Raw genomic sequence first — 13,146 nt, forward strand, 5'->3', positions numbered from 1 at the left:
TATTGGCGATTAAAAAATAAAACTAACCCAAGGTGCCTTCCATATTGGCATTGCCCAGAGTCATTTCAAAAGAAGAAAACTTTGAAGCCAAAGATCTGAGAAAATGAATCTGTTTTTAAAAGCACTCTCTAGCCCTTTCTAAGCATGGATCCCTGGGTTCACTCCAAGCCTCCTCTGAAAGGTGGTGGTAGTACCTCCCTTAGAGCATCCTTGTGAAGGTCGTGTGAATTCAAGTCTGTGGGAGCAGCTAGAATAGTGCCTGGCAGAATGAGGGCACAGTTAATAATGACCTTGCTCCCACAGCCCTTTCTCACCATGCTAGTTTACCTTGGAAACACAGAATCTGGGAGGTGGGTTTGGAATCCATAGGAGACTAAACATGGCAGCACCACCTGGCAACCACTTTACTATGATAGCAACCTATGATTTCCACTAAGGGTTGGAGAAAAACCCTGGGAGAGAGGCTGCTTCCTCAGTTTCTAAAGATTTAAGTAAAAATACAGTGTTTCAGCTTAATTAGAGACACTTTTATCAATTTCAAAGAAAAAAAATTTTTTTTTAAATCTCCTGAGATAAAGTACCATGAGATTTCACTTTACTGTTTAGAAAGCAGCTACATGTTATCTTCATCAGTATTCCTTGGGGGGGGGGCAGGGAAGAGCAACATGAAACTTATTGGAACTCTTGAAAATTGACAAAGCAGTCAGTTCTTAGAGAAAATAAATTTTAAAATAAATTTTAAAAATAGAGATATTAGGACAGAAAAATATGACTGATACATAAGGGACAGCATACTAAATCAAGTTTATTTCTTCATTCTCTAGTTTTCTTCTTCTTTATATCTTGAAACCAAGGATTCTACACATTTCAGGAAGTTCTTCCAAAATACCTTGAAATTAGAAACAAAATTTTTTATGTATGTGGTGGGTGTGGGTCATATGATTTCCTTAGAAGTCCTAAACACACAACAAACAACAAATAAAGAGCCATTGTTTTAAACAAACTATAATGGAAAATGTGTGCTAAAGCCTGAATGTGTGTGCCCCTTCAAATTTTATGTAGAAACCTAACTCCCAAGGTGATTGTATTAGAAGGTAGGGCCTTTGGGAGATAGATTAAGCCTTGAGGGTAGAACCCTCATGGATGGAGTTAGTGGTCCCCCAAAAAACAGGCTGCAGGGGACTCATTGAAGACACATAAAAGGCACCACCAAACAACATATACCTTGGCAGCTTAATCTTGGATTTCCCAGGATTCAAAATTTTATGAATAATAAATTTCTATTATTTAAGATTACCCAGTCTATGCCTTTTTGTTACAGCAACAAAAACAGATTTCCCGTGTATATTTAGTCCATTATAAATATACAGTGCTTCCTTGGTCTTTCTTTTCATATTTTTGTTCATACTCACATGCTTTCTCAGTTTATTTCTTATCTTCCTTTGCTGTATAATGAATCACGCATTGTATTCATTCCATTTGTTTTCCATAAGAGAATATTCCTGAGCAATACAGCAAAAGAGTATTATAGCATGGAATACTTCTTGGCCCTTGAATGTGATCTCCAAGCTACCTTGGATAATTATTGACCAAAGAAATATTGGTTATAATTATTTGCTTACCACAGTCACCCATAGGTTGTGAAATGAACACTTTTGAACTGGGTTAGCTGGGAGTTTAATCCTTGCAGGTATACAAATCGTGGGTGTCAAAAGAAATTTCTTTATTGCTATATATATGACTTGATCCCTTGTGGCCTTCACACAAGATGTACCAAGTGGCTTCTGGATATTAGGCTTGTCTGGAGATAGGAGTTGGGTGGTTTCTGAACCCCTTGACATAAGTTCTTCTTATAAAGCGCTGAGAGGTAAGGGAAGACCTAAGAGAACTACTGGACTCTCTCTGAAGTCCCCAAACAGTGATTTTTCTCAGGCCCCCTTGCATGAATAGAATGCTTTCTCTAGTCTCACTTTTTGTTAACGGGGATAACCCTTTGCTGGAGGAATTCCAGCAATGTACCCAATGACATACAAACACAGCCCCCTCTTACCAGAACACCCCCCACCCTCCAACAACACCACCACAATTGGTTTCTGGAAGAGTGCAGACAAACACAACAGCCCTACTTGATTGATTTTATTGTCATTTTTTATTGAAAGCTTCATCAAAGAAAACAGAAATTTAAACCTAACATCCACTGATCTACAGAAAGCCCAAGGAATAGGGGAAATGGTATTTCATTGGACTGTGGTACAGATGAAAAAAATTAAAAATAAAACCAGAAACACCACAGAATTACAGAACTTTCCTCGACAGTCAGAGACAGCAGTACAAAAAAATAAAATAAAATAAAATAAATGCTCTGAAATAAAGTTTAAAACTGAACGATGTTTCAGAAGTTCCATGATGTTGAATATGGCCTGAAATAAGGGTTTTAAAAAGAAGCTGTGTCCTATTTTTCTTAGAAACTGAATGTCATAACAAGTACTTTTACACGTTTTTCTTAAAATTAAGATTCCAATTATATCCTTCCTTTTAAATAAAGGGAAGCATTTATTTCCAGAGTGAAGAAAACTTTTCCAAGTATCTCTTTGAAATAATTGTCACAGTTCCTAAAAGTTATGGAATAACTCTTTTTTTTTTTGCATATGAAGTAATAACACATTTTGGGGAGGAGGACAGAGCATCTTTCTTAATCATCTAAGACTGAGGGGTTAAGGACAAAGTATAACACTGATGTTAAACTTTGAACTTATTTTAAGGTGATCATAAAAATATCCACTGGAGTGTCAAAGTCATTCAGCCTTGATATAGTAATGCCAAGTTAAAAAAACATATGCAATTTCTTTCTCTTTTTTTCCCCCTTTCTTTTTGGTCAAAGAATTAAAGTAGGAATAAGAGTGCACATTTAACCAAGAGTTACTATTATATTATCATAACAGAAATTGTGTTGATCTTTTCTATTGGCTTAAATTTCAGTAGACTAAATGAAACCCAAACAAGCTTCTTTTGAGGGAAGCCAAATTCTTTACCACGTTTTTTTTTTTTTTTTCCATTTTTATTCTGCAAGAATACAGCCAACTCTCAATTGTTTGTGGTAGATGGAAAAAGAACATTATGAATTCTCAAAATCCACAGTATGTAATGCACGCACATTAATTTTGCCAATGATTTCTTGCAAACACCTTCCATAAAACAAAATTTAAGAAGAAATAAAGTAGACTGATTTGAATTTTATTTCCAATTGTTTCTTTTCTCCACCCTCAGGGTGAAATAATAATGAAAGGAAACAGAGCCCAAGGCCTAATCCTTGAGAAGAAAAGACAAAACACATCCACAAAGTAGATAATTAGCCCTTCAAAAATTGAGAGTGATTGTATTTCTGCAAAACGCAGAAATTGGGGCAGTATTAAGAAAAGCTCAAGTGTGACCCAGTGGCCTTTTGATTCTTCCTGCAGGCACCAAGCTCCATCCCACCAGAGTTTTGGCTTGAAAGCTTCCTGAATAGAAGAACCATTTCTTGATCCATTACGGTATTTTCCCTCCCAGAAACACATAGAAGCGAATATTTGAGAAGTCATCCATCCCTTTTTTGTGATAGTGAACATCTCCATGTTGGGATATAAAACTAAAATAAAAGAAATCAGTAATCTGGGGTGAACTCTCCTCTCCCACATCAGAAAAGGTCTTTGAGACCACATGGGAACTTGGTATTTAGTTTTCCTATTTTCCTGAACTCCATGCAACTCGCACAACTAATAGTCATGCCCAATAACATTTGGATTAAGGGACCGATTTTATATTTTAAAAAGTTTTGGTAGGAAATGTTAACCTTGAGTCAGACCCAACTGTCTTCCAATGCCACCCCACAGTGGATGTCATTTGTAAAGCAAATTGATTGGTTAATGAAATCCCATTATCGCTTTGCCACAGGGAGAGTATAGTGTACACAATCAGTGAGCCTTGTTTAAATTCTGTCAATCCCTCAGATTGAAGTGAGAAGTTGTCAGTTCCACTGGACTCAAAATTTTGAAGTATGCCAGCCACATAACACAAAAAACAAAGTCTCATCCTTTCCTCTCTACTATAGTCAAAATAAAAATATTCTATGATGTGTTAATACTGTATTACAATGTGTGATTCCTCAAATGCACTGAATGTTATTATACATGTATGTAAATATTGCCCCTTGCTTGATTTGAAATCATATAAAAAACACTGATCACTAAAACACACTTAAGAAATTTTATCTGCTTATCTGCTCATCTGATAAGTGGTTCATGCACTCAAATTAAGAAGGAGACCAATTTGTCAAATGCATTTTTAGTCTACTAACATCATAACTGTTTCTGGAGAGCCTGTTGAAACTTTTTTATAATCATAAAGAAATTCTCAAGGTCCTATCCCAATAAAATTTCCTTTTCCACCAATGGGGATTTTAGGCCAGTGCAAAAGTAATTAGGTATATAATAGATACCCTGATTATTTTTCAAATAAAATTTCTGGGGTGGAGGAACAAAATGAAGTCCATTTTTGGTCATACATGAGCTAAAAGTGATTTTAAAGCAGTTTGGCAATGAGGCCCATGATGTATTTTGTTGGCATAGGGAAATAATGCAAACTGTTTGCTCCATCAGCTTTTTTCAGCTCTCGGTCTTGCATTTCCAATGTACATGCTTTTAAAACCAAGTAGTTTTGCATTACAAGGGGTGGAAGTGAGTCATATGTTTTCAAAGGTGGCAGGTCTGTTAAAAGTCACAAGAATTAATTCAAGTGAAATATGGAGACAATATTCTAAAGCGTTGAAATTTTCCAAGAAAACAAACTAATTCTAGCCAAATTGAAATCAGGTGGAGGATTCTTTTTTTCTTTCAAATATTTTGTGACTTGCTAATATTCAAAATATGTCAGCATTTAGGACAAGCAGTCCTCATTACCTGCTCCTGTGACTTTCTCTTGGGCTACATTAATTGTCCTTAAAAGACAACGGCCGTGCACTGTGAATGTCCAAATACTACCTACCTTGCTTCTCCTGACAACACTTTTTCATTAGAATAAATCCATTCTCCACTGACCTTGTAACTGACTTTAGATGAGACGGTGTTTGTCTTATATGGATTGTGGCTTTAGTTTGTTTCCTAATGGGTAGGCTAAGTCTTGGCAATTGCAGTCATAAAGAACCAAATTTAGATATTTCAATAAATACTTAAAAATCTGGCGAATCAGAATACTTGGAAAATCAACTTCAACTTTAAAAAAGGTTATAGTCTTAAATAGTACTAAAATCACCACACTATATACTGTGGATTAGATTAGGATGCTGATGCCCACATATATTGAACACATATTTTGGTTTTCTTTCTTTTTCACTTAGAGTAGCACTGCTTACCTGTGGATGCGCCACCCCCAACCCCAAACTGGACACTTGGAAACAGTTCTTAGGTAAGATGACAGGAAAAGGGGGCAAATTTGAACTTTGCTTTTTTCTTCTTTTTGGTTTGAAATTTTATAGAATGGCATGACATAAACAATCTAAACACAAAACACACATGGACACATAAAATGACAGGTAATTTCCTTTTGCCTGAAGTGGCTTAAAAAAATTGAGATTACTGAAATTTCATAGTTGAAAAAATGTTTCTGAATGTATAAATAAAGCAGCAGTTTTGAATAGAAACAGGAAGTTACCTAGGCACATTCATCAGCCACATGGTAGCTACCTCTTAGCCTCATTGTTGATTGTGTAAATGAGACTTTCTTTGTATCACATTAATATTTGTTTTTTTGGTATAATTTTTTCTTTACATAAACAAAGGAAAGCATGTTGGTTTCATATTCAAATGAATTATGCCTAGGATAATCCTTATTTATACAAAGAATTCAGAGAGTGAAAAGGAAGAACAGAAAATACAGTTTCCAAAGATGTTTTCTTATACCCCCTGTAACTTGGGGACCCACTATTCAAAGGCAAAACTTAAGTGCCACTCTTGCAATACCTGGGAAGCTGTAGGATACCAAAGAATATGTCATTCTAGGATTCTCTCTAGAAACAGAAAACCATCAGGAAGGGTGTGACCAGCTGAATTTCTCTGTAACACATGTGACATTTCCTTGGATACACTTTTGCTATTAGTTTGACTGCAGAGATATGGAGCCATTCTGTAGATTTGAGCTTCCAATATCTGGGGTTGCATATAAGAGAACAAGGGTCCATTTAAATAGTGAAAAAAAGTGGCAATTTTCTATGAGTCCCCCTCCTTACTCATGTTGCCCTAACAAGAATATGATTTACATTTTGAATTTTTTAAATTTCAAAAGCCTACCCTGTTTTCTTCTATAGTGCACTTCATGTATTTCCTCCTTCTTTATGGAATAAGTCAGATTCCTGTGACTTCTTTAATTTGCAAAAAGATTTTCACCTATTTGATTAAAATCATTTGCAAAGCCATTTTAGCAATTGGTTCAATTAGCAAAATTCCATTCTGTTGTCTCTAATTTCAGATAAAACTGTATAAGTTGAACATGGACTTGATGATTCAAAAATGCAAAGATGTTTTCTAGGTAAGTCAATTTAATTTTAAACAGACTTTTGCATCGTCCTAAGTACATATATCTCCTTTGGCTTTTATCATTGATCAAACCTAATTCTTTTGGTTCTTATTGATTAAAAATCATACAATTACTTGATTGTCAACTAGCATTTTTCAGAAATTCCATTAAGAGAACCCTCAATCTTATTAGTCCTGCTTGCCTTGGATAATTAAACTGAAATGAAAGGTCTGTTTTGTCTTTCTTTCCGGCAACACCAAGATATGAAAAGAGGCAAAAAAGAAGATACCCCCCCCTCCTCAATTGCACAATCAAGGTGGCTATTCACGGTGGATGATGACAAAAGACTGAAGTGAGAAGACAAAACCAGGAGGTGTTAGAATTTAGAAGGAAGACTGTTACAAACATGAGACCTTTTCAGAGACCACTCACCATTGCACACAACATCACTCAGCTTTTCTGACAAGTGACCTTTCAGATCATGTTCAGGAAGCATCTTTAGTTCAAAATTCATACAAAGAAATTCCAACCTGTTAAACAAGTGTCTTGGCTTATTGGTGGCCATCAGCACAGGTTTCACTATTGAAGAGAGTTAGCAAGGAACCAGAAAAGCTCACAGGATTTAAAGCCTCTTGGCTCTATCAATTGGTACCCAGGACTCTTCTTGCTATAACTGTTGAACACAGCAGGTACAAGCTTCTAAAATCAACAAATAGACTTAAAAAAAAAAAAAAAAAACACTTTTTTTTTTTTCTTTTGCGGTAAGTAAAACACCAGTGGAAGATAGTTTAAACAAAGGACAAAGAACTGGTCCGGCCATGTAGGTCAAATAAAAATTTTAAAACAAAACAGAATTAACAACTTCTACCCTCTGGACTGTAATAGGGTGTCACTTCATCTTTGGTATAAAATAGGCCATCCATAGGCTGAATTTGATCACAACTAGGAAAGACTACAGAAATTGTCAACAATTTCTCTATCTATTGCTTTTTTTGTTTTTTGCACTTTTTGACCATAAGCTTCTATCTACTTAAGTTTTTTTTTGTTTTGTTTTTTAATGCTCTTAAGCTAGGTTTTGCAATGTGACAAGCAAAGCTGACTAAAAACTTTGTAAAGCTCATAAAAAAGACTGCAGATAAAAAGCACTAATGCTTTTGCTAGCAATCACGCTTTGTAAATAAAAAAAATCTGCATTCTGCCCCCCAAACACGCATTATTTCTAATGCAGTTGTTTTAAAACCAACATGAATAACTTTACCGTAAAATGTTTTAGCCTTCTAGAATGATTTGTGTCAACACTTAAGACAAAGTTCATGAAAAGTCCCAGCATTTCCCAATTCTTGCAGTTGCCATGGTTTCTTTTATCAACAAATTTTCTTCAAATGAAGAAAAAACATTTTCTTTTAAACTGTACAGTTTTTTTTCACCCTAAAAACTCATAGTCTTAAACTTCTGTACCAGTTAAAGCTGGCACAATATTTCCATTTTTCTTGATATTTTTTTTAACAAGACGTTGACAGCTTGCCTTGAGAGCCTTTGACGTCCTTAAAATTAAGGCAATTAAGATTCAAGATAAACCTTACCTACATATTTCTAAAAAAAAAAAATTAATAAAAAAAAAACACAAGATTTAAACAAAAAAGGAAAAAGAGAGAAAGTAGCTTAGTTACTGAGCAAGACAATTTGTTCCAATTCTGTTTGCCCACCTCTTGACATCAGGTTTTCTGTTAAAGAAAAAAAAAAAAAGGATCTATCTACACTTTCAGGTAAATTCTGAATTTAAATGTTCTAGATAAAACATAAAACTGTGATGTTTAACCCCCTCTTCTTGGGATTTTTTTTTCTTTAATTATAAAAAGAAAAAGGATGGCAAAAATAAACTGTCAGACCACATAAAGGAACCATTTGCACAGCACATAAAACCTTTTTGTTTTCATCGAGTAGAGTATAAAATTAAAAAAAAAAAAAAAAGCCTTCCATTGACGCCTGTGCAAACTGGAAGCCAACTAACTTCTTGTTCAATGAAGTTTCTTCATTCAAGGCAAAGTTTCAGATGAACATTCTTCAGTTCTGTTTATGGTCTGTGAAAACAATTGAATAAGAGTGACTGTTACATCAAAGCAGCTTTGAAAACTGTCTTCTGTGCTCTTTTCTAGCGAGGACGTTAACAAAGATATCAAGCTCAAGAACGTGGTCAAGAAAGAAATTTGGAACAGCATAGTTAGCCTATGAAGTTGTCCAATGCTGCTGATTTCACATAAATATATGTTCAAGCTAGAGAGTGTGTTCACATTAAAAATCAAGGTAAATAGACCAAGAATACCTTTGGATTCCAAAGCAATGAATATTATGAATAATCATCAAATAGGGCTCAGAGAGACAGCACTCCTGCTATGGTCTGGATATGGTCGGAACATGTTCCCCCCAAGGTTCATGTTTTGGACTCTCCATCTTCAGTGTGGAAATGTGGGAGGTGAGGTTGGAACCTTGAAGACATGGAACCTAGTGGCACACCGTCGTGTGTGTGCCTTTGGGGGGATTAAAGTTCTCATGGGATCCTTAGTTAGTTCTTAAGGGAGCAAGGTGTTACAAAAGAGCAAACATCTTCCTTCCCTGTTATCTGCTTCTTGTCTGATCATACAATCCCTTAACACTCCCACCATGATGCCTTCTTGTGTCCCCAGAAGGGGACTGTCATAAGAGGCCATAGAGATGGGATTGTTCAATTTTGAATATTCAGCCTACAAAATTGTGAGCTAAATAAACCTCCTTTCTTTATACACTATCCACCTTTAGTAAATTTGATATAGCAACAGAAAACAGATGAATAATACAACTTTCTATGCATGCAGGTCACATTTAAATGAAGGTCTCTTTCCTCCAAGCACAGATTATAGCAATAAGCTCTTCAGGTTATTTTTCATACCCATTTGCTTCATTTAGCAAAAAGAGTTGTTAGGTACAGGTGGGCAGGTTGCTTACTACACAAGATGCATGGTTGAGGGAGAGGGGCTAAGTTTTAGCCAACTGTCTTCTTCCAAATCTATATAATCTGATACAGGACTGCATCTGCCCTAATCAAGTGGATGGGCCTTATTGAAATTCACATAATGTCCTCAACAGTGTTTTAAAACGGATAATATCTTGCCTAAAATGGCCTCAAAAGGTCTCTTTTTCCTAATTTGCATAAAGCCATCATGTGAGCCAGCTGTGGCTATTAGGGACCTAATTAATTTGTTCCTAGATCATGCAAGAAAAGCAACTAATGGATAGAGTGAATATTTCTCTCTTTTTTTAACCAATAGTTTAAGTCTCTGAGGATATATCATTTTCCCCCCTGGGTCACATGAAAAAGTAGGATTTCTTCAAGAAAAAATGCAATTATAATTCTCATAATAGCATCAATAAAGGGAATTTTATTAGTAGTAGCTATAAAAACCCTGGTCAATGTTTTAGCTGTCTTTCTCTGTCTTTGCAAACTGTAGGCTGACTCTATGTATTTCTAAAATCTATCTTTTCTATGAGAACCAACATTTTTCTCTCCTTGGTTTTGTGTTTTGGTCTCTTCTTTATTTCCATTTCCATTTTCCACTGTACAATAAAGAGAAAAAGCCTAAAACACCATGAATCTCTATGATGAGCAGCTCAGTGAATGCTGTCTTACTCAGTGGTGGCACAAAAGACCCTCCCTGCTCAAGTCCTCAATATGCACTGCTCTCAGAAGCATCAGTTTTTATGAGTTAAGCTGAGCATGGTGGCACATGCCTGTAATCCCAATGACTCCACTTGACTCAGGAGGCTGAGACAGAAGGATTGCAAGTTCAAGGTCAGCCTCAGCAACTTAGTGAGACCCTGTCTTAAAATAAAAAACAAAACCAAAAAGGGCACGGGGGTGGGTGGCAGGGATGTAGCTCAGTGGTAAAGTGTCCCTAGGTTAAATCCCTAGTACTATATATATATATATATATATATATATATATATATATACACACACACACACACATATATGTGTATATTATATGAATATATAATAAATATATGTGTGTATAAATGTCAAATGTTAAATGTTAAAGCTGGAGCTGCTTCTAAGTTTTAAACCTTAAAATAATAATTTCCAATAGTACCCTTCCATATTTTGCTTTGTCCTTAAAGGGTCCTCATTGCTACACGAAAACAAATGAGGAGAAATAAAGGGCTGTAATTTACATGTTCATGGTTCCTAGCTGAAGTTGAAAGGAAAAAGGTGTTGCTGTTTAACAGAATTAAATTCACTTCTCTCCACCCCCTCTTCCTTAGATGAAGTGTGAATGTGTACATTTACACAGTATTTATGGGTTGCCCCCATATTTATAAAAATAGAAGCATTCTAAATTCTCAAGTTCCTGATCATTAGTATAGAGAGCATTTTAAGTTGGACTCTGAGAATAGCAATAAAACAAGTTGAAACTTAGAATAATTAACACGTGAAAAAGATGAGTTTGGAAACTATTTGCAAACTGTGAAGCACTGAACACAGAAGGTGGTGTGACTCATAAGTATAATTTAATTACATGTCATCACTGTACTGACCACTTTTAGGAATTTGGTGTTCCCACAGTTTCATTAGCCATAGAAGAGTTGAGGCATAAAAATAAAATGCAATAGTATTTTTTTTTAATGTCAGGGTGAATAGACTCATTTTGAATCTTTTCATCAACTCCCTCTCCAAAGAAGACAAAAAAATAAAAAAAAATAAATAAAAACAAAATAACAACAACAAAAAAAAAATAGTTTACAAGTTGTGAAATAGCAAAACATATTTTTGAAAGCTAGAATTTAGTATTTAAGAAATCCACTGATTCAGTATTTCCCAGAGAAATTTCTCACAGACTAGCTTCATGCAATGCTATATAAAAAGAAGTATTCTGTGGTCCAGGGTTTGGAGAAAAAACTATACACTTAACCCCCAATACTGGATTATCTACAGGTAAACTAAACAAATACTTAAAGAACAAAGAAGAATAGCAGGATAAAAAAAAAATTAAAACAATGCAATGCTTTATATTACTATGAAAATAATAAACACATAGACAATTTAAAAATTTTGTTAAACTTTTAAAATAATTTAATATAGTTTTAAAAATATCTTGGAATTCCATAGGAGGAAAGGGGCATGCACCATAATCTTTCAGGAAATAAAGTATTGGAAGTATTTTTCTGGTCTTCGATATTGGGGGTTGAACCTAAGAATGCTTTACCATTGAGCTATATCCCCAATCCTTTTTAATTTTTTTGAGACAGGATCTTGCTAAGTTGCCCAGGCTGGTGTAGAACTTCAGATACTCCTGCCTCGGTCTCATAAGTATCAGGGATTACAGGCATGGGTCACAAGGTCCCGCTCATTAATACTGTATTTTAATAGCTTTGGAGACAGCTGTGATTAAAGAAAGCATTTGGCTTGGTTTAAAGCAGTATATTCTTGGTTTGGGGTTGTAGCTCAGTGGTAGAGCAGTTGCCTAGCACATGTGTGGCACTGAGTTTGATTTTAGCACCACATAAAATAATAGGTAAATAAAATAAAGCTATTAAAAAAAAGGCAGTGTATCCCATCATAATTTGACTAGGAAGTGCTTGGGGGCACTTTTCAATCCTGACTCGGGCATGGTGGTAAATCCTCCCCCCCCCTTTAGATACCTAATTTAGGCTCTTTGGAGAAAGACCCAATCTTCTCACTTTGAAGAGGAAAATCAAGCTCCAAATAACTGAATAGTAACTGAGATGTCACAAAGGTGGAGTCAGAACAAAGGGCTTATGGTTCTGCATAGTAGAATTTAAGTTTGTTTGAAGACATATTTTTCAGATCCTAGTTAGTTTAAGGTTTCTTTCACAACACAAAACCAAATAAACAAATAGATATCTTGGGTGAAAATTAGAATTTCCATAGAACTTCCAAAAGAAACCACAGTGAACATTTCCTCCTGAGATAAGAGCTGAGTGTCCCTTTTGCATCAATAGCTTCTTTTAAAGAAAACAAGAAACCATAAGTATAAATGTGTGATCCTGTAGTTTAGCTTGGAAAGTGGAATCTGGAATGAACAGATCACAAATATAGTCCCATTATTCATAGGCCTATCATTTATATTTCTCAAACTTTTCTCTCCCAATCTTTGGTAGCAATGGATGTAACTTAATTTACAGTATCTTTAGCATAGATGCTTTGGTTGTTAAATGTATGTGTGATGTATTAAGCTACTTTTCAGGGGCACTCTGCTACCCTAATTAGAATTCACACCCCACAAGAGGTCAGCTAGCATTTAATCAAAAAGGCCAGAGGTAGTACAAATACTTTAAGCTATCCATATCTCCATTAGCATAATGATTGTTAGAAATGGGTTGCCTAATGAAAGTAGTGGCATGTTAATTAGCATAATGATGTTGGAAATGAGCTGCCATTTGTGAGATTTGGCATATTTAAGAAAATGAGGATTGGTTAAATTATTTTAGAGATACTCTCCATTATACTAGTACAGGAAGGATATAAGAATAGTTTAGGGAATGTATAGAATACAACTCACTTTAGGATACTGCTTGAGGATTGATTTCAAATCAGAATTGTCA

General features: G+C 35.2%; 1 protein-coding gene across 7 annotated transcripts in view; it reads right to left on the reverse strand.

The window, feature by feature from the left end:
* Window positions 1-2,130: 2,130 nt before the first annotated feature.
* The window catches only part of Rbms3 (RNA binding motif single stranded interacting protein 3), a 1,302,406-nt gene continuing 1,291,390 nt past the window's right edge, over window positions 2,131-13,146 (reverse strand). For all 7 annotated transcript variants that reach the window (XM_048795444.1, XM_048795441.1, XM_048795440.1 and 4 more), the window contains one exon: window positions 2,131-8,630. In XM_048795444.1, the coding sequence (XP_048651401.1) occupies window positions 8,624-8,630 (7 nt within the window). In that variant the 3' untranslated portion in view covers window positions 2,131-8,623. The remainder of the gene's footprint in view (window positions 8,631-13,146) is intronic.

Source organism: Marmota marmota, unplaced genomic scaffold (assembly GCF_001458135.2).
Source record: "Marmota marmota marmota unplaced genomic scaffold, marMar, whole genome shotgun sequence".
Classification (NCBI taxonomy): Eukaryota; Metazoa; Chordata; class Mammalia; order Rodentia; family Sciuridae; genus Marmota; species Marmota marmota.